The sequence below is a fragment of the Sinohyriopsis cumingii genome, chromosome 6 (assembly GCF_028554795.1).
Source record: "Sinohyriopsis cumingii isolate HCF-2022 chromosome 6, ASM2855479v2, whole genome shotgun sequence".
NCBI lineage: Eukaryota > Metazoa > Mollusca > Bivalvia > Unionida > Unionidae > Sinohyriopsis > Sinohyriopsis cumingii.
The window spans coordinates 86,495,291-86,522,274 of NC_142966.1; the positions used below are offsets into that span (position 1 = coordinate 86,495,291).

At 35.1% G+C, this 26,984-nt stretch overlaps 1 protein-coding gene across 2 annotated transcripts in view; it reads right to left on the bottom strand.

Moving 5' to 3' along the window:
• Nucleotides 1-3,237: 3,237 nt before the first annotated feature.
• LOC149797378 (nuclear pore complex protein Nup54-like) overlaps nucleotides 3,238-26,984 on the bottom strand; it is a 62,284-nt gene continuing 38,537 nt past the window's right edge. The window contains exons 9-12 of one of the 2 annotated variants that reach the window (XR_016421803.1): nucleotides 24,809-24,928; nucleotides 18,621-18,731; nucleotides 4,928-8,561; nucleotides 3,238-4,887 (exon numbers count right to left, since the gene is read on the bottom strand). Coding sequence is in view for 1 of the 2 variants with exons in the window: in XM_089962151.1 (XP_089818277.1) it covers nucleotides 8,439-8,561; nucleotides 18,621-18,731; nucleotides 24,809-24,928 (354 nt within the window). In the remaining variant the exon portion in view is untranslated. Of the gene's footprint in view, nucleotides 8,562-18,620; nucleotides 18,732-24,808; nucleotides 24,929-26,984 lie in introns of both variants that reach the window. The other variant, XM_089962151.1, reaches the window with a different exon arrangement.

Consider the following 26,984-nt stretch of genomic DNA (forward strand, 5'->3'; position numbering starts at 1 on the left):
TCCCACGGGTCGCAGAATCCATCCTTTAAATTCTTTTCTAGTCAAGGAGTCGCCAATTCTACGAAGTCTTTGCTGAACAGTTGAAGTACTACCAAGATACGTGACATGCTAAGTCCATTTTCAATGGGTATTTTGGATACATCGATCTCCTGTGTACGCTCTTTGCATTTACATTCTAGAAAATCTCCATTGTCTGTCTATATCCGTCTTGCGTTGAATTATTTTTCAAGTTCAGGAATTTCCTTGTTGGATGCCATTTTTCCTCGTACAGTACGTGCTGGTCGTGCTACTCACTAAGATGTTTCCCAAAACCTTGCAAAATTACAATTCTATTTGACTCTGTGTGTGTGTGTGATTTAGATTTTTAACGTAGCTTTAACACTTTTCCAGTCAAATCGCTACGATGTCTGCAGTGTGGCAGTTTAAAGTGATGTCTAGCACTGGGGTATCATGCCGCAGACAAGTAGCATGATGGCCCACCAAGTCACATTATTTTGACACCAAGTCGACCATTCCTAACACTAACCTCTTAATGCTGAGCGCCTAGCGAGGCAGCTACTAGTACCATTTTTATAAGTCTTTGGTATGACTCGGCCGTGGTTCGAACCCACGACCTCCCGCATCCGGGGCGGATGCTCTAACCACTAGGATACCGGAGCGGCTTTGACTGTTTGTAAATTATCCTTGTAAGTTTTGTTAGGTTATTCTTCTGTTTTCAATTATTTATTCTGGTTCTAGTCGAGAATTCTTCACTGCTTGGGTCCGGTGGACTTTTTCGCGGTTTACTTCGTGCGTGCCATTGCTAATAATAAAGTAAGACTTTACTTCTCAAGATGGAGTATCATAATCAGAGTACCCACCATCTGGTGACATGACAAGAGGGTGAACTTTTTTTTCTGTAGAGATTCAAGCAATGGGGCGATCCTTAGAATCTCCTCTGTAAGTTTTCCCGCCAAATTACGAGTGGCTTTCTCGGAGTAATCCTATTTGCTCTGCAGTCTTCCCAGGTGAACTAAAGTTTTGATTGTTAGTTAGAAGTTATAATTCGGATCGAAAATGTTATCACACCCTCCGTCTCAATTCCAATTGGATGTCTCTTTGATTCGATCCAATCAAACTAAACATTGTCTTTCTAGCTGTCTGTCCACGTGGGGACGGATTTAGAACACGTCCCGGGCCTCTCAGGTTCCTCTGAGCTTTGTGACACGTAGGTGTGAAGTCACTCGATCTAAAGCCTGTGCCGAGATCCAAGTGGCTAATCTTCTCTCTGGTCACAGTAACCTTGCGTAAGAGATTAACTCTAGCCTGCAGCAGTGTTTAGTCAGCAACCATGGCTTGTACAAATACCTTAGTTTATACACGACTTACGAAGTGGGCTGAGCAAACGTAACAGCTACAATGTCTGCAGTGTGGCAGGTTAGAGTGATGTCTAGCACTGGGGCATCATGCAGCAGACAAGTAGCATCACGTCCCTTCTAGTCACATTAACCTGCCACAAGACCAACCAGTCTTAATACTAACCTCTTAATGCTGAGCGTCAAGCAAGGCCGCCGCTAGTACCAATTTTATAAGTCTTTAATATGACTCAGTCGGGGTTCGAACCTGAGGCAGATGCTCTAACCACTTAGGCCACCGTAGCGGTAAATATATATATACTACATGCAATATTAATGTCACAAAATACATGTTGATAATCAGGCTATGAAGATTGGATTTAACTGTATCCAAAACATAAACATGCATAATTAGACAATTAAGAAAGGACTCCTGAGAGACCAGTGTAGCCATTTTATCACATATTGTAAACATGTGAATCTAACTTTGACATATTGTTGGTTCAAAATCTTTTCAAATATTTTATATTTATACTACAGTCCATAGTATGTGTTCACATTTATCAAAGCAACCTAAATGTTGCCTTGAAAAAAAAGTTGAAAGGTAACTCAATGCTTTTCGACAAGAAATTTGTACTGATATGGCAATATATCCTGTTTGGTGAACTCTAATATAATTCTTATTTTTATGTGTAAAGCAAATATATATCTAAATATATCCCAACTTCCTTGGAGGTCAGAACAAATGGTTGTTATTTGTGATGGAAAGTGTATGTGCTCATTGAATGTTTATATTTTGTAAACATTTTTTGGGTGAAATATCACAAACTATGTCCCAGTATTCTTTTACACAAGCTTATGATATATATAAATATATTCTATGGAAGGGATATATATATATATATATATATATATATATATATATATATATATATATATATATATATATATATATATATCTATCTGTCAGTAGTATGTTGAATGTGCAGATAGAAGGAACTGGTTTGATTAAATGTTAGCATTTTGGTTATTTTATTGCAGACACATTTTGGAATTCTATAAACATTTTCTACCTTAGTATTTTAAATACCTGAAAGTTTTCTCTGAACTAAGAAAATGTTTTTCTTTCTCAATTTTACACTCACCAAACGTTTTTATTGTCATATACCTCTTAAGTAAATCTCCATTGAGATAATGATAAAAAAATACATATTTTATTAAGATTTCTAATTATGAATAGTCATATTTTCTCCAAAATTTGTTTTAGAACTTTAGAAATTTATTCTGTTTTTGTGGCGCAAGGATGATCCGAGAGCAAGAACAACTATCATTAATTTTAATTTGAGGACTTAGTTTTTTCACAATATGATATGAATTGTCTTCACTACCATTCAAAAAAATATTGGAGGGTGGGGGTGATACATTCACTCAGTGTTAAATATAATTCAAAAGGGTATGTTTCTAGCTAAATTTGCATTTTTTACCATACCATAACCATTCCACTTGATGTCATAATATCAGCATGTGCCTATAATATCAGTGGACATCAAATGAAAGAATTAACTTTATTTTAGTATTTTATGATAGGGATAAGTCTATGTATAAAATGTACTTTGTACCCAATTTTTGGGCCATTTAGAAGGTATAGTGAACCTAGTCCTTTACATGGAAATGCCTGTTGGAGTGGTGGACACTGCTTTTGTAACTGTTATATTTTATGCAGGCAATAGTTCAAGAAAGGATTATGCAGTTGTATTGGCGTCCAAATCATGAAAGCTTCTTTAACAGAGTTATCAATTTGGTTTTGGCCGTTCTTAGTTATTTGAAATTGTGGACCTCAGATTAGGAATTACATACATTGCACTGCTGGGATCTATTAAAAGAAAGAATGGATAAACAGGCGCTAATTTTTTGTTTTTATTAATCATTTTTTCCAGTCATGTTCATATGTTAGTCTATCCACATTCTAAAATGACCCCAATGTTACTATTATTTTGTGATCAGTTTCTCAAGTACATTTGGCCACATTCATGTTTCATGGCATGTGGATACATCTATGTGTATAATGCCAATTTACTATAAAATGGGGTGTGGACTCAGCTTGCAGGTGGTCACCAGCTAGATTCTTGTAATGGTTTGTTGGTTGTCAAATTTAAGGTTGGAGCAACCACAAAATCAACAAAAAATGTTACCTCACAAAGTTGAACTCGAAATACTTTCTGTATTCATTTGTATTCAGAATACAACAAAGCAATCCCAGTCAATCATGATATACAGCATTAATGTTCTTAATTGTATTGCAATGCCTTGTACCATATTGAGAAACATTATATTTTTCATTTTCAAAAATAAATATTATACATTAGCACACATTCCTTGCAAGATAGTTACTGCATTACTAATTTATAATGTACAAACTTGAACTCTGAACAGGATTAAAACAGGATTGTATAGTTAAATTATTTTTCTCTTTCTGCCAACCATAACTGTATGTTTCTCATAGCAGAATGATCTCTGAACACATACTTTCTTTGAGATTTTGTCTACAACTGCCAACATTTTATAACATTTATAAACCAATGTATACCAAAACTTATGATAAGTACCAATGTAAAGTCTACACCTTGTAGGAACAAGGAGTAAACTTTAGATTGGTACTTATCATAAGTTTTGGTATGTATTGGTTTACTTAATTAGGATGATATGTATCACTGACTTCATTTTTTTAACATTGTTATTATTATTTTTATAGTTACATTTATTACACCCCATCATAAATCATTTGCACTCCATATTTCATTTGTCACACCCTATCTTAAACCATCTGCACTCTATATTACACTTGTTTTGCCCTATTATAAACTGTTTGCACTCCATGTTTCGTTTGCTACACCATATCATAAAGCATTTCTACTCATATTTCATTTGTTACATGCTACCATAATGAATATACACTCTATATTTCATTGGTACACCCTATCATAATGAATATACACTCCATATTTCATAGTTACACCCTACCATAATGAATAAGCACTCCATATATCATTTGTTACACCCCATCATAATGAATATACACTCCGTATTTCATAGCTACACCCTATCATAATGAATATACACTCCATATTTCATTTGTTACATGCTACCATAATGAATAAGCACTCCATATTTCATTTGTTACATGCTACCATAATGAATATACACTCCATATTTCATAGTTACACCCTATCATAATGAATATACACTCCATATTTCATAGATACGCCCTACCATAATTAATATACACTCCATATTTAATATTTACACCCTATCATAATGAATGTACACTCCATATTTCATAGTTACACCCTATCATAATGAATATACACTTCATATTTCATAGTTATACCCTACCATAATGAATATACACTCCATATTTCATAGTTACACCCTACCATAATGAATACACACTCCATATTTCATAGTTACACCCTACCATAATGAATATACACTCCATATTTCATAGTTACACCCTACCATAATGAATATACACTCCATATTTCATAGTTACACCCTACCATAATGAATACACACTCCATATTTCATAGCTACACCTACCATAATGAATATACACTCCATATTTCATAGTTACACCCTACCATAATGAATAAGCACTTCATATTTCATTTGTTACACCCTATCATAAAGCATTTTGACTCCCGATCTTATTTGCTATGCTCTATTATAAGGCATCTGTACTCCAAATTTCAAACCAGCATGCCTTTTACTTTGTTATAAAAAGTCACCTTTCGTATTCATACAAGACCTATTATATCTCACTGCTCTGTACAAACTGGACAATTCTCATTATAAAACTATTATGCACCTATGCTCTTCAAAAAGTAATAGAAAAGAGCAATAAATGAACAAATTTTGTAAAATTCAACAAATCATTTATATCCCCGGAATACAAAGTGAACATTTAAAAAGAACTTAAAGTATTGTGAATTAAATTCCAAATAGTCAAAAAAGTTCTATCACATAATGAATAAAGTTCTAATTAAATAACCAACACTGAAGGTGTCTATGCATCTGTAGTCTTGAATATAATAATGTACTTGCTGCTTGAAGTGTAATGATAATAATATAGTCCAAGATGTCTTTATCAGAATTCATTATAATTCCAAATTAACATTTCTGTTCAAGAATATTATTTAAGAACCCTTTGTATTTCCAGTGAATACTAATCTGAATAAATAATTTCACCAAAATCGAAATCTGAACAAAACAGTAAGACTCATTCTGCTTAAAGATGCTAAGCATGAATGAGTAATTCTCATGTCAACAAGATTATTATATATATATATATATATATATATATATATATATATATATATATATATATATATATATATATAAATAAAATCTAAGAAACAAAAGAAGAACTTGCATGTATGATAAAAAATCATTTCTAGAACAATCTACGCTATAATTAGACAAGGTCTGTTATTAAAATTATAATAAAGAACATGGTAGACACAATGACTGACTCAGACTAAGATAATGATCCTAGTATTTAACCCACACTCCTTGAGAAATATTAACAAAGTATTATTTTTACAAAATAAAAACATCAGTGTCTCTATTCAGGAACAACATGAACTTGATTTTGGACAAAGTCAATTCCAAAGCACAAATGCACATTGTTTGTAACACATTAAAAGAAACCTAACAAACAATGCAAATTAAATACATGTAACACCACAAACTCCAAGACTCAAACAAAGCCTGTCAAAAAGCATGAAAACAACAAGCCTTCTTAGTGTTGCATGAACAGTTCCTATCATCTGGACAAACGGCTCTTTATATTTTCTTTGCTTTTATTATCATTTCTCAAAAGAACACAACGACTTTCAACTGAAATGTTTGATGTAGGAATTGTTCAGGTTTCATAAATTATTTCTTTATTAAAGTTACAGCTATGATTTCAAACAAATCTACCAAGGACTCATATCATGTCGCAATCTCCTTTCATTAAATGTAGCATTTGCATTTCTGAAAAATATCTATATCATGACAGCAACAGTGCATTTACTGCTGAGAGTAAATTATAACAATGTTATCAGTGGTGCTTATGTTTGACAACAATCCACACCACTTAACAGCTGACAACCTAATATGGGCTCTAGTTAATAGACAATGACGATATCCCTTTTACAATTATTAATCCACAATAAATGAAGCTTAATTTCTTCTTGTTTGTGTAAATTTGCAATAGTATTATATATATTTATGTATATGTATATGTATATATATATATATATATATATATATATATATATATATATATATATATATATGAATGAAAGAAATTAAAACAGATATTTTATTTTTTCGTTGTACATGACTTTTCTTTTTTTCTGTATCCATCACTAATTTTCTTTATATTTTTCATTTCCCTGTAGTAACTTGATCATGTCTGTCAAATCTTGTCCTCAAGCAGATGTCAACTGGAATAATCTGGCCAAAGCTTTAGGCATACTTAATTAGCATGTAAATTACACTACACAGCCATGTGGTTCTTGTGACAATGGATATCATAATTCAAATAAGAATGAACTGTTTATTTCAGATGTGTCAATTGATAATAGAATACATTAGTGATCTTGTACATAAGGAAGATCACAATCATTTGGTAAATGAATAATACAGATAACAATCACTTTGAAACCTCACCCCACTCCCTCTAAAAACTGAAATGGGGGAATATCATCTTAACGTTGGTGACAACAGTTTCAAAACAAATCTGGAAGATCTTAGTGAAATTAGAAGTTACAAGCAAAAAAAGACTAAGCTAAGTTTTTGACCTGGCTCATCTTACACTCCACATCAACCTGTATATGGATGAAGGATGAAAAAATGTACAAAATTCGACTTACACTCCTTATCAGCCAGAAAATATGGTACATGGCATGTTCTAGGTGTAAAGCAGCAGACCTGGGTATCACCAGCCATGTAATATCATAATTTATATCATGATTGTTTTTTATAGGTATCACAATAGCATAGCATACATGAACTAAAATATGTACAAATGACTCCATGTTTGCAAAACATGCACTGCTGATTATCACTACATAAATCCACAAAAGAATGTGCTAAATGCGCAAAATTAACAAAAACAAAGTGTTTTTTTCTTCCTTTTATTCTGCCTCTTTTTCACTTAACAGTGATGAAATATATCTTTATTATCATATTCTGCAAAAATAAATGCACCCAGCAACTGAAAATGAGTGAAGAGGGTGCCTCTGTTTAAGATCCCAACAGCTTGATCATCACATTATCTGACTGAACCTTTAGGTCTATGCAATTTACAGGTACAGGAAATTTTATATTCAAACAGGACAGTTCAATGATGTATATTATGCTTTCTTCATTGAATTCCTTTAACAGATATATCTAAGTCAAAGGTATGCACATGTCAAGTTTTAAATGGTGCTGGAATGACTTTTCTAAGCAGAATATGATATGCTCATTTAAGAAACACAGATTAATAGTCAGTCCTAAGTATGGGATAGATAGACAAATGCAAACAATACTTAGTTGGAACAAGTATTTACTAGAATGAATCAAAGACATTATTAAAACATACAGCTGTCATGAAGGACTAAAACTGTTTGAATTTAAAAAGTGTGTATTTAGAATCTGGTAAATATAGTTAAATTAGAGTTTGTATACATGTTACATGCAACAGTATCATTTTACTTTACTCAAATGGACTGAAAGATTATAAGAAAATGTTTAATTCTGATAGTTTATATCACTTAAATCATTTTTCCTTGAACGATTGATAGTACAAGTTTATCAATGCATCTGTGATGTTGAACCACCTTTGATAAAAAAACCTTCATAATCTCTTGTGTAAATTGGTTTTGCAAACCTCTATGTACTGCTCTAATAAACTTCATATTCAAAACTAAACACCAATTTCTTTGATGCTGAGGTGTAATACTGCATCTGTGGTATATAAATTTCACATACAGTGAGTTGTCCTCCCTGTCCAAAACATCAGGATTGTGACCTGGGCATACATGCCAAGTTCCATCTCCTGGATGCATCTAGTTTTCAGTTCCTGGATGCATTGGCTCGAGAATCAATTAAGCTCTGTTCAATTATGTTAATATCTTGTGCATCTTCTTTGATGATCTGGATAAGATGGTGCAAACCTTCTTGCTGCTGTTTTAGAATCTGAAATACAGAAAATGTTGACATTCACAGACTTAAAATTGTTGTTCTGCTTGTTACTATACTTTAAGACGTTTTCATGTAACAGCTGAGTGGATGGTCATAAGAACTGGACTTGAAATAAAGCTCTTTTGTTAAACGTGCTGAATGTCATTTAAAGGTAGAAGTATCACAGCTGCTGTTTGCAAGAAAGATGATGTTTGAGGGAACCTTTGTGAAGCCATTTCGAAGTTAACCAGCATCAAAGTTAAGCAACATCAAGAATTACACATGACACTGATAAAAACAGCAATAAATTTCATTAGCTCTATCATTTTTATTGATTTTGCCCCTAATGTTAGTAGAAGGAGATGTTTTCTCAATTTAAAAAATATTTTCACTTCTAATGTTAGTGGGAGAAGGATATCAGTTAAACACAATTTAGTGGGTAAAAAAAGTACAAGGGAGGTGACTCTTGTTCTTTTTTTTAACCATCCAAGATTATTCACGTCTGTTCATAGAAGGTGGATAATTATACTGACTTATGCAAATGTTACAAATGACTTTCTGGCAAGCTAAATGTAATTTTAGGGTGGAGTGCCGAGTTTTAGGGTGTGGTGTAGGGTTTTTTGGTGGGGTACAGGGTTTATGGGTGTGGTGTAGGGTTTTTGGGTGGGGTACAGGGTTTTAGGGTGGGGTGCAGGTTTAGAATCATACAAATACTATTTAAGCAAACTATAAAAGAACATGGCCTCTCATATTTGCAAAAATTAGTTGAGCTTGGGCACAAAACAGTTAAAATGAGCTTTGATCTCAAATTCATAGAAAGCACTCTAAAGTACTTATACAAATTTGAAAGTATTTTCCCAACATTACAGAGCATTATTCTTACAATGTATACATGAATATATCGTCACTGTTCTTCTGCATGATCAGATGTAGATTTACCAGTACACACAAAGTGGATTTACCAGGTAGGAGTAACATTTTCTGAGTAACCTTAAAGTACAGTACACACAAAGTGGATTTACCAGGTAGGAATAACATTCTCTAAGTAACCATAAAGTACAGTACACACAAAGTGGATTTACCATGCTAAGCTCAGTAATATACAGTGGTGTAATTCAGGCAATTCTTGTACTCCACTCAATGAGTGCTAATTTAACTCAACATTACAGACCTAAACTGGACTTTCTGATTAGTGGATTACCTTGTGTATTGGACTACATCTTTGGTGCCTCACAGCATGAAATAAATTTGCCTACTGCACATCTAGCAGATGATAGATAATACCACACAATAGTAGGGTTCTGGCTTAACTTGTACCACTGAGGCCACATGTGAAAAGCATGGCCTTTTCTGCATGACTGTTAAATGTCCATATACACTGACTATCCAACGAATTAAAAATCTGTTGAGAGTCACCTAAGACACACACACACACACACACACACACACACACACATACATATATATATATATATATAAGTATATGTTGGTGTTCCACAAGGCTCTGTTCTCTTCATTGTACACACACTCAGCCACACAGATCAATGTTTGGTGTCTCACCAATTGTAAGCTGATAACACTCAAACATACAAATCTAGCTTCCCAGCTGAAGGTGAGGCCACCATCCAAGGCACATTTTGAATGAAGTCATGAATGACATATAACAAGTTGCAGATGGATGATGATAAAACAAAAGCCATCCTGATCACCATGAAAACAGTTTCTCATTCATATCTTTTATGTCAAACAGTAAGTATCAGTATTGCAAACATATAAATTTACACATTCAGTAAAAAACCTAGGTGGTGATCTTGAAAGCATGCTCTCCAAACACCAACATGTAATGAACATGCACGACTCCTTATCATCAGCTACATTCGCAATTTTCTTTGAGTTGAAGCCATTAAAACACTTGTGTGTTCCTTAGTACTTTCAAGACTGGACTGTTGTAATTGGCTTCTGTCTGATTTGTCTGAGTATCAACTATAGCAACTTCCATCAAGAATCTTACACTCCTCTTATGACACACATATTCTCATTGCTCCCACTGTAAAAAACAATGCACATAACGTTCTTTTGCCTACAACGGTCCAGATATGTGGGATGAATTGCCCATAGATCTTAGACACAATGACATTGTGATCTCATTCAAGACTTAATAATGTTTACTTCCTTAATTACTGTCAACATGTTTTTATTTTGTAGTTTCATGGTGTTTGTTTTTGTAATCTTGTTGCTGAATATGCTTTTAAGTGTTAAACAATACTGTAAAGTGCTTGAAGCTTCAAAGATTAGGCACTGTGCTATGTCTTTTTATAATATATTTGACAAAATTGTGAATCAGACTAAGCCCACAGAGAGGGGAAATCAGACTAAAAAAGTAACTTACATATGCAAAAATGTTATATGAAAAAAATTAAAAAGTCATTGGATTTGAATTGTTACACTTTTTGAAGATAGTACATGGTTTTTAATAGATGTGTATCCTCGGGTTTTGATGACTGGAATTTAAATATGACCCATTTTGACGTGCAGAAATTCCGATTTGTGTGTCATTTTGGATCATGTAGATTTGGGCTAGAACAATCAAATTTCCAGCTAAGTATCTTACTAAGAGTGCACTGTCCATAACAAATTTACTGTAGGTGGCACTGACTGACATTTGCTCGACAACAGTTTATACCTTGAGGGCCAACATTATCACACCAACGGAAGATATATGTGAACTGGGCGGAGATAATGCTCAGGTGCAAACTGAATTACTGGTAGGTTGGATTGTTTTGAGATTACATTTAAAGTTAATGATAGAGGAAGAGGAAACAATTATGACATGAATGGACTGCCTTTTGATCAAATATCAGAACTGGTACATTTGGACATAGAATTATAACTAACTGGTCAGAACTGGAGCATATGGCAGCTCATGAAGCTGGTTATAAGGGTGCGGACCAACTTAAATAATTTTACTGGCAATTAATTTCCTTCATTTGGCGGAATGTTTAAAAATTTGGAAACATTTATAACTTCACTGGATTAATTTCGGATAAAATATTGGCATTTGTTTAAATTAAATTACATTCAGTTTGACAAAACAGGAATATATGGCTTCATGCGAGGCCAGTTTTCATGGAATTGTATTTTATTGGTAAATAATTTGCTTCGGTAGGCAAAATGTGTAAAACCTTGAGCATTTTAATTAATGGAATATTTAGAAATAAACTGAATGGACATAACACTCAGTGCATAAATCTAAACTTTAAAATCATAACGGCGCAAAGAAGTATATTTTCTTTCCTGTCTCAGTCTTGGAAACAATTTGCTAGTGATGAATTTTCTGACCCTCAGACTCCAAAAACGCCAGAAAGATAGCGTCAGCTCTGAGGAAAAGGTTAGTCAATCTTCAAAATTTGTTATAAAATTTAAGAACAAGTTGAAAAAAAGAACTGACAAGTCTGTGGTGTACATCCCTGATATCTGAATGATATATAACCTTCTTAGTTGTAAGGGTAAATGTCTGCATATAAAATTATTTGAGCAAATGATAAAAGAATATGTTGAGAAGTTGGGGTATCTTGCCCACCTTTGGTCCCCACATGTACCCAGCTCTCACCTGTGGCTCCAAGAAGCTGTAACATGTGCAGCAGCCACACCCCAGTAAACTGCTTCGACTGGCGGAATACACCAGGTGAGGGTAACCAATGAGATTTTAACCTTCAATGAGTCAGGGCTTGCCTACCCAAGCATGTGAAGACTGGAATCGGCAGACTGTGGAAGAAACCAATAGCTAGTTCAATGGGCAGAAAGGCAATTTTCATCAATGCACTGTGGAACATAAAGAGCAGGAAGAGGCATGTAGGTGGTCCTGGTCATCCACTGTATTTGATTCCATCTCCAGCCATCTTGATCTTGTCTTGCCACTGGATCCAGATGGTCATAGACAAGATGGTGGGGTTGATGACGTACAACTCTTCCTCAATTTAAACCAAGTCAATGCGCAAGTCCCTTGGTCATCCTTCTCTCCAAAGTCATGTGGCAAAGGGCGAGTGATGAAGTGGCAGGTGTAGGTACACTGGCAGCCATAGCCACAAATCTGCACACTGGCGACTAAGGTCATATGGTCGTTCTTCACAGACACAGAGCAGCAGTGGAGTTCTGCAGCCCCCTGAGTGACTGAGCAGCCCTTTTTAGAATTCACACTGCTCACCTCCATGGCATAAGGAAGGGGCTAGAAAAACTGCACAAAAAATTGCCTGCTCCATCCTTCCCTAGCCAGCTAACCACGGCTGGAGGGGACCCTACATCAGCGGTGGAAACACTACAAAGAAAAAGATGAAAATCGTTCCTCTCATCACACACTTCTGGACAGATGTGATGCTGACAGACCTCAAAAGTGAACTGCCCTGATTGGCAGTCAGCTAGCCAGATGTAACATATACTGAATCCTTGAATGAAACCTGCCTTGCAGGAGAAAGCAAACTTTGTGAAAGGGGCGCTGGCTACACCTTCTTTTGGAGTGGAAGAGAAAGTGATGAGCGACCTGAGGACAGAGTAGGTTTTGCAGTGAAGTCAGATTTTGTTAACAAGCTAGCTGGACTTCATATGGGTGTGAATGACAGGCTTATGACCATGAAACTCCCACTGTCAATTGGACGAAAGCATGTCACAATCATCATTGCCTATGCTCCAACCATGACCAATCCAGACGAAACAAAGGACAAATTTTATGAAGAACTCCACTCTATCATAACCTCTTTTCCCAAGTCGGACAAGCTCATCATCCTTGGGGACCTCAATGCAAGAGTCACCTCTGATAACATCTCCTGGGAAGGGGTAATTGGAAAGTATGGTGTTGGCCGCTGCAACAGCAATGGTCTTCTATTACTTTAGACCTGCGCAGAGCATGAACTGCTCATCACCAACCCAATCTTCTGCCTCCCTACCTGCAACAGGACGACATGGATGCATCCCTGATCTAAGCACTGGCGTCTCACTGACTACAAGACAGTCAGGAAGTGGTATAGGCAGGATGTACGGGTGACCAACTCCATGTGTGGTGCAGAATGTTGGATTAACCACCGCCTTGTAGTCTCCAGACTAAAAGACGCCTGCAAGGCAAGAAGATTACAAAATAGCTGAACATCGCCAATCTGAAGAACTTAAACTCCAAATCGACCTTGTTCAGCACTCAAGAAAACCATATTCAGTCCACCCCTCTGGACATCCAGAATGTGGAGGCAGCCTGGGTGACCCTTAGAAAGCTTGTCTACAATATTGCTGATTAACTGATTGTATTTTAAAGGTGCACCAGCACTGTTAGGCTATTTGGTGCCAAGCATAATGTTATATGTATAATCTTTTAAAAAATTATAAAAAGTCTCATATCGACCAGCAACATCAAACCAAGCTGAAATTAAAACAATATGATGGTAACAATGAAAATTAAAGCTTCCCAATCAATGGGAGATGTAAATGTTGTGTGTTAATGCAGACAGACGAAAAGGTATTGAAAAAAGGGACGGTATATATAGTACATAAAACTGCTCTATGTGATGGCAAAAAAGTTATAGTTTAGAGTAAATGTTCACTGCTTTCAGGAATTCTATAATACAAGTGATGTTTACTGTATCAAAACTGCCACAGAGATCTTAGGGCCTTTTCCCAGAGAGTACAAGGGCTGGTTTGACGAGAATTGCGAAGACATTGGGCATCCACAAAGCATACCTAAATGATCCAAAGTCCACTTCAAAGAAAGATGCTTTCATAAACATCCTCATGACTGTTCAACAGAAACTCCGGCAGATGCAGGACTCCTGGCTGAATAAGCTGATGAGATCCAAAGCCATGCTGTCAAGCATGATATGAAGAGGTTTTATGATGTGCTGAATGAAGTCTATGGCCCATCATCATCAAGATCATCCCTTCTCATCAGTGTGGATGGGAACACACTGATCACAGACAAAGATAAGATCCTCGAAAAGGTGGGCTGAGCACTTCAACTGTTTCCTGAACAGCCCAACATCCATCAATGATGAAGCCATTAATCTGCTGCCCCAAGAGCCAGTCAATGAATCAACCATGTTATAAACTCAGAAAGCAATACGTCTGCACTCTAGTGGCAAGGCTCCTGGCTCAGACTCAATCACAGCTGAGATATACAAGGAAGGCAGTGCAGCCCCAGGAAAACCATATGGTGAGCCAAAGTCACAGTCAACGGCAATAAACTAAGCACAGTGAACAGGTTCACCAAGCAAGCCTTCCCAGTATCTACACCATCCTAATGCAACCACAGTTACAATGGGTAGGCCATGTAGCTCGCATGATGTCAGACCACCGGCTTCCAAACAAATTCTTTTATGGCGGGCTTGATCAAGGAAAAGGCAAGAAAGGAAGCCACAGAAAATAATACAAGGACACCCTGAAGACGTCATTAAAGAACTTTGGCATTAGCTATGACACATGGGAGCAGACTGCCCATGACAGGCACTCTTCCATCACTAAAGGTGCTGCAGCTTGTGAGGACAACAGGACAATCACAGCAGAACAATGGAGGCAGGCCAGGAAATCCAGAGCCAGTAACCCCACGATCTGCATTGCTACCATCCCATGTCCACAATGCCACAGAACATTCAGGGCGCACATGGGCCTCATTGGCCACCTACACACCCACACACCATTTGTTCCTGATAAAAATACTGGAGACTAAAGTGGTCCTCATCAGCTTAATGGACGAACTACATGGGTAAATGTTTGCATATAAAATGGTTTGAGCAAATGGTAAGAGAATATGTTGATAAGTTGAAAATATAATACAGTATAAAAAAAATCATCAGTCTGTTTCATGTACAAAATATACACACAATAACACATATTTAGAACGAAAACATTTTCACAAAATTCAGATTGTGTTTTTTACAAAACACTGGACAGGTATTTCTCATTATTCAGCATGAGACAAGAAATCTTAAACATCATTTATTTACACCAATAGAGAGTAATCACAGCTATGGGCTCATGACTGTCACAAATAATTAACTCTCAAGATTTCAGTTTTGAGTCTTGAGATTTTTGGAGTCAAGGGTCAATTGACATTTCAGTCTCGCAATCTACTGAGAACCCCAATAGTACATTATTTTAAAAACATCATCAACTTCCTAAACATACATGTATATAGCCATCCTTAGGGCAGAAAGGTTTACGCATGTCAATTGCTTAGTTAGATGTTCAATTATAAAATTGGATATTGTATGAACGATGATGCATGTACCTGTCATAATGCTGGCCCTACAAGTTCAAACTGACTGACACATTTCAACACCTTAAGTAGACTGTTTAGTGGGATCTTCCTGTTCATTATTTTCTTAAAGAATGTATGATTTTCACATCAGAATGTAGTATTACATGGAAAAAAGCCAAAGCTTATGATAATTTGTTACAATGTACAAAACATCTGGTTAATTTATTGATAATGCTGACAAAACTTTCCATAAACTATAATATTTACCCTTGAAAAAACAAATATTAACAGAACCTTTGATGACTAACATTATATTTTAAACACTGTTAATGGTTTTGGAAGACACTATGAAGAATTTTAGACATCGTGGATCCTACCAAGGCATCCTAGATCTCTGCATTGTTAATTACTTGGTCAATTTTTTTTACATGAGCGACAAGTTGTATGACCATATTACCTCCCTTGAGATTCAAAATGCATGTACAGCTTATGTTTATGGGGTCATGGAAAAATGAAAAAGAACAGTCAAGTATCGGATAGCCCCAAATGTCACAGACCTGATGGAAAGTGCCTGGAGTGACTACTCTGTATGAAGCAGTTGTCCTCTCTTGATCATGAGTCAGCCAGGATATTGGGCTGGCCATGAATGTGTCAGACTTGAATATTACCTGATATTGGGAATACTCATGAAAGTATTCCCTACAATGAGGCACAAGTCTGATGATTGTTCAGCCCTTCTGCAGATGCAAAGGGATGTCAATGAAACATGGGCAGGTCACCACAGGCACACTGATATTAACAGGATCGTGTTTCATGGATATTGATCCATCCTCATGTAGAAAACAATATAAGAATGGATTTGATTTCCAAGCGGCTGGTATAAGGAGCTTCTCTTGAAAAATCCATATGCCACTGACCATCCATATAATAATGACCATCACAAGTTTAGTAGTAAAGTGACCCTATAATGGGTCCACCGACACAATCAGTAAGGCTTTCTTGCCTAAACAATGTCTTGTTCGATGGTTTCTCCAAAACATGAGTTACACTCGTGCATTTGGGATATCTAGACGGACAAGATGCTGGTCCGACTTCTCAACACTAATCCCCACCTGAACTGTACATGAGAGAAGTAAGGTTGTTCATATCGTGAACCCAAAACCATGCTTACCGAATGGCTTTTGATGCATGTGGTCCAATCAAAACAACTACTCAGTGGAGGTTGTTGTTGTTGTTGTTGTTGTTGTAGGCTTTAATGCCATTTTTCAGCGCAAGAAGGCTATACACGGTGGCCAGTATAAATGGTGGAGGAAGAACCCAAGAAAACCCCGAAAAGAACCACCGACCCACAAGAAGCTACTGGCAAGCTTTCTCACATAACCACATTAGCCGAATCCAAGACTCGAACTCATGCAGACAGAGGTGAGATGGCAGTGATCCGTAACGGTGAGCGTGTTAGACCACTCGGGGGCCCCCCTCTGTGGAGGACATTCTGATCTGAATTATGACTTGGTCTAACATCTTACTGATGGTCCAACTTCAATGTCTTGGTTGATGCCTCCTCTAATGCATGAATGAGTCTATTGATGCCTTTGGGATAAAGACACCAAGTTGATATGTGCCGAGGGTTCCAAGCTCAGATGTACCAAAATGTTCAGAAGGGACAAGGACTTATTGACAATGATTATCCACCATAAAATGAGGGCAGTAAGGATGTTCATGTCCTGAAACCAAACATACCAAATGCTTTTGTGGTTTATTGTGCAGGAACATTACTGTCTCTGCAACAGACATCCTTAACTCCAAGAAAAGGTTCAAATGCACAGACTGGGGGAACATGAATCAGTATATGGAAGTATGCCTCAGACAGGTCAAGACTGACTGCATGCTCATCGCACCTCTATTGCAGGTCTCAATTACTATTCGACTTTTTAACCTGAAACGTTCAGAAGTAGATGCCCTGTCAGTACATTTTTTAAAACTATTTACACCACCCTCTACATGCCGAAAAGCTGGATTTTCTTTTGTAAAAACATTCCCTTTCATGGGATCACTTTGGAGGTACTTCACAAAAGTAGGACAAAAGTGGAGGGATTTAAACAAAAAACTTCTGGAGACCCTCTGATATAATTTGGGACTACCCATCATTTTACAAGAATGGTTGGTCAAAATCTGACTAATCTGGTGTAGTCTGGCACCTCAAGTGGGTTGCCAGAGGGCATGTGTGATGGTGAGTAACTGACAACTGACAAAAGGCCTGGAGGAAGGAGAAATTGTTTTCCTATTTCTCCACTTCCCTGCGTGCCTGTGAAAATAAGGGCATATAATGGCCAATAAGTCAGTTGGCAAGGCAAAGAAAAACAAAAAATCTGCTGTTATTGAGAACTCCACTGCAAATTCTCTGGCAACAATCATCCCTTCTATATGTTCCTTAACAGGTTTTATATTCTATATTATAAAGACTGCTGGGTGGAAATATATACCTACAATTCATACTTCATATTCATAAAGTCATTTCTTCTGTCTTGCACATATTTCCATACATTTTAAAGTCAGTGTGCCTGGAATAAAATGATTAAATAAAACCTTCTAACATATCCTAGTATAAGTAAAACTTCTAAAGAATGACAATGTTATTGTATGGAACAATACTGTATATAAAGGATATGTACACATTTGTCACAGTGAAATTGTTGAAAACTGAATATTCTACTAAAAAGATCAAATTTACCATTGAAACTGTCTGCTTCCATTCATTTTCTATTCAAATTTTCATATTTTGTTGTAATAAATTTAGTTGTTCCGAGACTTTTAACTATACAGTACAATTTGGCACAAACCTGTTTGATTTCAAGTTGCAATGATGGTTCCATCTGATAATTAAAATCGGTCTTGGTTGCTGATAAATGATTCTGCATTCTTATCTGGGACATTAGCTCATTTAAACGACCCTGAAATAAACAGAACTAATTACCATATTGAAATACAGTTTATCAATTAACCAAAAGCTGATTATTACAACTGAAAAGGACATTTAATGCTCAATTTCTGTGTGCTCATTAACAAATCAAATAATCAGTAGTTGTTACATGTAAATACTTTAACTCATTTTAGAAATGTTTTCAATTACTGGGTAGAAGCACTTGCTAAAACACTGTTAAGTATTATTTACATTCATAGAGCAAACATGGCATGACAGATTTGTTTTCAATATGGATGCTGTACTGAACTAGACATTATTTTGCAAAACTTTATTTCCTGTCCGTAGCTTGAAAATGGCTTGCAAGTATATGAACTGAGTGAGATATGTGTTATTTTATATAAAGTTGTTTGGAACTGTATGAATTAAGTGAGATATGACATGTTATGTGACAAAAAGTTGCTTGGAACTGTATGAACTGCATGAGATATGATGTGTCATGTGACAAAAAGTTGCTTGGAACTGTATGAACTGCGTGAGGTATATCATGTAATATTAACCTATATGAATTGAGTGAGATATGATGTGTTATGTGACAAGTTCTCTGAATCTATGATTTGAGTTTGATAGAACACGTTATGTGACAAAAAGTTGTTTGGAACTGTATGAATTGAGTGAGATATGACATGTTATGTGACAAGAAGATGTTTGGAACTATATGAATTGAGTGAGATATGACGTGTTATGTGACAAGAAGTTGTTTGGAACTGTATGAATTGAGTGAGATATGACATGTTATGTGACAAGAAGTTGTTTGGAACTGTATGAATTGAGTGAAATATGACATGTTATGTGACAAGAAGTTGTTTGGAACTGTATGAATTGAGTGAGATATGACATGTTATGTGACAAGAAGTTGTTTGGAACTGTATGAATTGAGTGATATATGATGTTATGTGACAAGAAGTTGTCTGAAACTGAATGAATTGAGTGAAATATGACATGTTATGTGACAAGAAGTTGTTTGGAACTGTATGAATTGAGTGAGATATGATGTTATGTGACAAGAAGTTGTTTGAAACTGAATGAATTGAGTGAAATATGACATGTTATGTGACAAGAAGTTGTTTGAAACTGAATGAATTGAGTGCAGTATGATGTTATGTGACAAGAAGTTGTTTGAAACTGAATGAATTGAGTAAAATATGACATGTTATGTGACATGGAATGCTTGGAACTCTATAGATTGAGTGAGATATCATATGATGAGGTAATGTGACATGGAAATGTCTTGAGTACTAGTTAGTTTTATTCAGTGAATGGGTCAATGTATTAAGCCATTCAGCAATTTATAATCGGACAAATCTACTCTGCAGATTATGTGCTGTGTTATTAATAAATGATCTTGCAAATACATATCTTGAACTTTGTGTGTATGCTTGAGTCAGACAAATGAGGTCTTTACATCCTCTCATTTATCCAATACAGTATGTATGCAGTCATTCCAATCTGCAGCTGATTGTTATTGCCTTCAATGTACAGTCTCAGTCATGATCATTATATATCCATACCTTTTATTAAATTGGGAGCTTACCTTTTATTAAATTGGGAGCTCTTGTTAAGTTTCATGCATCCACAACTTTGCTTTATTTCATGCATTCATAACTTTGCAACCCCAATTTGTGTCATTACTTAAATGTATTTAATTGTCAAGCCAATATATGTATTCAGTGTATTCAATACATTCATTTATTATGCCCATATATGTACATGTATTCAGTGTATTCAATACATTCATTTATTATGGCCATATATGTACATGTATTCAGTGTATTCAATACATTCATTTATTATGGCAATATATGTACATGTATTCAGTGTATTCAATACATTCATTTATCATGGCCATATATGTACATGTATTCAGTGTATTCAATACATTCATTTATTATGGCCATATATGTACATGTATTCAGTGTTTTCAATACATTCATTTATTATGCCCATATATGTACATGTATTCAGTGTTTTCAATACATTCATTTATTATGCCCATATATGTACATGTATTCAGTGTTTTCAATACATTCATTTATTATGCCCATATATGTACATGTATTCAGTGTTTTCAATACATTCATTTATTATGCCCATATATGTACATGTATTCAGTGTTTTCAATACATTCATTTATTATGCCCATATATGTACATGTATTCAGTGTTTTCAATACATTCATTTATTATGCCCATATATGTACATGTATTCAGTGTTTTCAATACATTCATTTATTATGCCCATATATGTACATGTATTCAGTGTTTTCAATACATTCATTTATTATGCCCATATATGTACATGTATTCAGTGTTTTCAATACATTCATTTATTATGCCCATATATGTACATGTATTCAGTGTTTTCAATACATTCATTTATTATGCCCATATATGTACATGTATTCAGTGTTTTCAATACATTCAATGTATTCAATTATCATGCCTAAATATGTAATTCAATTATTATGTCCATATATGTATTCAGTTTATTAATATACAGGTAAACCACAGATTTTCCAGCAATGGATGGTCTGGCACCTGCTTTAGTCCAGACAAAATTACAAGAGGGAACTTCCTGACACTGCCAAATTAGTTTACTGGACATGCACTCACTTGGATTATTTACACTGCAGTTGTTGGTGGTCATACTTGTATTTTGTGTAATTCTTAGCTTATTTTACTCACATTTAACCCTAGCTATGGCTTCTAAGAAAGATGCAAGTGTCAGTGGTGGTTTCAAGCGTAAACACCAGTCAATATCAATACAAGATAGAAGAGAAAGTAGAACCGTGAAAAAACTGGGCTGTGGTGTTTCTGTGCGAAAGCTGTATGACATGTATGGTATTAGCTCATCAATTGTTTATGATATAAAGAAGCAGAGGGACAAAATATTTAAATTCTATTCAGTGATTCCAAGAAGTGAATGAACATTAGAAAAACTATAAAAGATGACTGAGTGATGATGGAATGGTTTTGACAACGTCAGTGTGATGGAATGGACTTGTCAGGCAGGATGGTAATGGACCAGGCTCAGTTGTTTTATAAAGAACTTAAATCAGAACATGAGTGTGACTATAGTGAAGGATGGTTTCAAAGGTTCATGAAGTGTCATGAAATTTCCATGGATAAAGTGTGTGGAGAAAAATGGTCTGCAAACCACAGAGGAGCTGCAGAGTATGTTGACGAATTTTCGAAACTTGAAGTTGATGAGCACCTCAGTCCTGAGCAGGTATATAATGCAGATGAAACTGCATTATATTGGTGCACACCTACATGGATTGTAACAAGAGAAGTCAAAGAGCTCACAGGATTCAAACAATCCAAAGATGGAGTTACCATCTTAGGATGCTCAAACACAGCAGGCACACACAGATGTAAATAACTGGCGATAGGAAAAGGTAAATGCCATAGGGTCTTGAAAGGTATTCAAATTTACCCAGTAACATACCGTGCTAATAAAAATGGTGATTATGTTAGAATGGTTTGAAAATGCTCTTGTGCCTAAAGCCAGAGTACATGGCACATCTGGTGGCTTGCCGGAAGACTGCAAAATTATACTTATTCTGGACAACTGTCCAGCTCACCCCAAAGCTGAACTCCTGTGTAAGAAAAATGCTTATACAGTGTAATTACCACCAAACTGTACATCACTTATCCAACTCTAAGGCCAAAGAACACTGCTCTCTATGAAGGCTAATTATTGCTCACTTTTCATACAATGTATGTTAGATGTGGTTGATGATGGCAAGTCTGTACAGACATTTATTAAAGAATTAAACATGAAAGACATACTGTGGTTTATTACTCATGGCTTGGAGAAGGTGCAAGCATCAATACTGAAGAAAGGCTGGCATAAGTTGTGGCCTAACTTGATGTTTCAAAATTCACCAGATCAAAATGTTGACAATGATTTCACTGAATTTAATATACCAAAGGAGCAAGAAGCTGTTCATGAGTAGCTTGAATATACAAAATGTGTTACAGGACCTGTTGCCAAGGATATAGCAAGCATGCTTAATGAAGAAAATCTGGCACAGTGGATGAATGTCGACGTAGAAATACCTTTCGTTTATCACATACTGATTCTGAAATTATAGACAATGCTCTGAATCCTGATAAAAATGATGAAAACGATGAAGGTAACAGTGATAAATGAGAAACAGATGCAGCTGAAAGACTTACTATTGACAAATTAATTGAGTTGTCGGGTGAATAAATCAAAGGGCTAGAGCAACATACCTTCATGACAGAACAAGAGCTAATGAATTTTTATTTGATGCATGACAAGTTACACAGGGAAAGAACAAAACACATGAAACAACTTAGCTTGGATGAAAGTTTTAAAAAGATAACCAAGAAGAATGTGTATCAGAGCATTACATCTGAAAATCATGTGGCTTTAACTTCATATATCCTGGATGTCCCACCTGCAGCATCGGAAATCCATAAAGAAGCAATCAACTATGTAAAAGACAGTAATCCTGACAGCCCTCAACTTCAAGACCTTTGTGATTAACTCTACAGTTCCAGTAAAATTCTAACATTTTCCACTTTGGGAGTGGTAGTACAGCAACATTCTTTGCAAGTTCAGTAATTAATAAACATGTTTCATTTATACCTGTATTGTTGAATTATTATGTGACCTCGGTTGGTCAGGCAAAACTGTTAATCTGGCAAGGTTTTGGAACCAAGGGTGCCGGAAAATCAGTGGTTTACCCGTATATGCATTCAAAGTATTAAATGCATTCAATTATTATGCCCATATATTTCGTACCCACTTCCTACTAAACAAGTATTGAGTAAGAGGTGTTATTTTTATCACAGCAATCCTTGGGATCAAACTTTTCAAGTTTCAGTTATCATTGTCTGTATATATCTCATATCAATTTCAGTTATCAGTGTCTGTATATATCTCACATCAGTTTCAGTTATCAATATCTGTAAATATCTGATATCAGCCACTTGTTTTTGCATACCAATAGTGGACACTCTTCAATACAACAAGTCTCTCTTCCTTAGATATTTGTGTAAGCAAATTCAGAGATCATCTGATGTAGTGTGCTGTGATGAGATTTTCCCTCATTAGGCCAAAGAGAATTTTGGTTGCGCAAAGAAACTTTGAATTGAATCCAATGTCCTTTGTACTATTTAACTGCCAGTGGCAATATGCACCAAACCATGTTATAGCCAGAATGATAAAAAGTTCAATGAATGTGTTATGTACTGAAATGTGTTATGGTTAGTATGATAAAAAACTCAATAAATGTGTTATGTACTGAACTGAGTTATGGTTAGTATGATAAAAAACCTCAATAAATGTGTTATGTTATGAATCACATTATAGTGATACTGATTGAAAATTAAATGATTGCATTATATACAGATCCATGGTATAGTGAGACTGATTGAAAATTAAATGAATGCATTATATACAGATCCATGGTATAGTGAGACTGATTGAAAATTAAATGAATGCATTATATACAGATCAATGGTATAGTGAGACTGATAAAATATTTTTTGAATATATATCTGAGTGAGTGTAATAAACATATTGAGAGTCAAATGTATAATATTATTTTTACTACCTGCCAATTTAATGCGTGTTAGGGATAAAAAAATGTCGGTGGCATTCAAATGTACTTCACTCAGTTCAATCCGAATTTGTTATTTTATTTCTTCACATCGGTATTTTTCATGATTCTTACATTTGTGCTCATTTCAAATGAGATTAATGAAACTATTCATCTCAGTCTTTTGCTCTCCAAGGCTCTCTGAATTAATCAACTGTTTTCGTAATTTTATATGAAATGAGAGTAAGATTTTATATCCATTGTAAATAACACGAGGAAATAAATCAAGCCAAAGAAATACTGACCAAGGCATAGGAATTAGAAGCTCTTTCACATTCTTTTATCCATTACAGAAACAAAAGAGCAATATAACAGATGACTAAATTAATCCTAGATTTAAAAAAATATATATATAATTCAAAATGAAATAAGCACTAATGTAAGATTCCTGTTATATTTGTCAGCTGCAGACTTACCTTAAACTGAGTTGGATGATTCAATTCAACCTGAAGAGTTTCTAACTGGACACGTAACTGTTCTTCTTCGGCCTGAATGGCAAATCCCATCTTCCGTGAAAATTCTTGTCTCACAATGACCTAAAATTAACATAGACTTTAAAGTAAATTTGTATTTTCTTTAGTTAAAAGGTAATTGTAAATTTTGTTTCTTTTACCACCATTTTTGAAAATGGAACAGTGTGATACCTTCAGGTCTATTGATGACCATATCTACTCCAAAACCAAAGATGGAAGTTCACCAAGTAGGCTCCCCTTCTCCAAGATTACACAATTCTAAAGTTTTCATCAACTCAACATAATTCAGTCTCTCAAGTAATTTCTAGAAAATGAAACACCCAATTATGACATAAACATTACCTACCCTAAACAAAGGAAAGCAATTTCTAGAAAATGAAACACCCAATTATGACATAAACATTACCTACCCTAAACAAAGGAAAGCAATTTCTAGAAAATGAAACACCCAATTATGACACAAACATTACCAACCCTAAACAAAGGAAAACAATTTCTAGAAAATGAAACAACCCATATATGACATAAAAATTACCTATCCTAAACAAAGGAAAGCAATTTCTAGGAAATGAAACAACCCATATATGACATAAACATTACCTACCCTAAACAAAGGAAAGCAATTTCTAGAAAATTTAACACCAAATATGACATAAACATTACCTACCCTAAACAAAGGAAAGCAATTTCTAGAAAATGAAACACCCAATTATGACATAAACATTACCTACCCTAAACAAAGGAAAGCAATTTCTAGAAAATGAAACACCCAATTATGACATAAACATTACCTACCCTAAACAAAGGAAAGCAATTTCTAGAAAATGAAACACCCAATTATGACACAAACATTACCAACCCTAAACAAAGGAAAACAATTTCTAGAAAATGAAACAACCCATATATGACATAAAAATTACCTATCCTAAACAAAGGAAAGCAATTTCTAGAAAATGAAACAACCCATATATGACATAAACATTACCTACCCTAAACAAAGGAAAGCAATTTCTAGAAAATTTAACACCAAATATGACATAAACATTACCTACCCTAAACAAAAGAAAGCAATTTCTAGAAAATGAAACACCAAATATAACATAAACATTACCTACCCTTAAGAAAGGAAAGCAATTTCTAGAAAATGAAGCACCCAATTACGATATAAACATTACCTTCCCTAAACAAAGGGAATTGCCACATGATTACTGCTTGACAGTAATTGGTGAAGCTTTCATAGGCCTCATCGATATCAATCACACAATCAAATCAATAATAACAAGTGAGCATATCTGAAAATCATGGGCTAGAACTCAACTAAATGAAGCATAATGCTGGAAATCATGGGCTATAACTCAATTAAATGAAGCATAATGCTGAAAATCATGGGCTATAACTCAATTAAATGAAGCATAATGCTGAAAATCATGGGATAATCCCCTGTTCTATAATAGATACAAAGCAAAAGCCCTCAACAAGCATTCATATTCTCAAACAAGATTCTAAAATGGATAGGAAATATCTATAAAAAAGCAAATTCAAAAATAGAATAAAATTATGAAAAAAATGCAATTTTTTGAGTTTGATGCTTCTTCTGTGATATCATTCACTTAACATCACTGATGCATAATATGTGATGTCCAAACTGTACACATACTATTCTGCAAAGTTTTCACTGTGGAAAAAATGATGCATGTGGTTTGCAAAAATAATATTCCCCATGTATTTGTACAGGACAGAGGAATTCAGTTATCAGGAATCAATATTTGTACCAGGTACTTTGTAAATCGTAACATGAACACAAATCTTATCCCGTCAAGTTAGATTTATCTGTCCTTTCCAATATGTATGAAAAATCTACAAATATTATCTGTCTTTAGCAGATATGAATTAAAAATGAGTGTTCATGGGGGAAAAATAAGGTCTCTGAAGCAATCATTTAACATCCAGGATTTATGTTGTCTTTGGTGAAAGTGGGTAGTATCTATTTTATTAAAGCTTTTGGATACATTTTTAAGCCACTAACTTTTCAAACATAGCCAAGCTGTAAAGACCAGTTATGCACCAAATATTTTCCCCATGTTGAGACGTTTCAGATACATCATTATTATTATTTCAA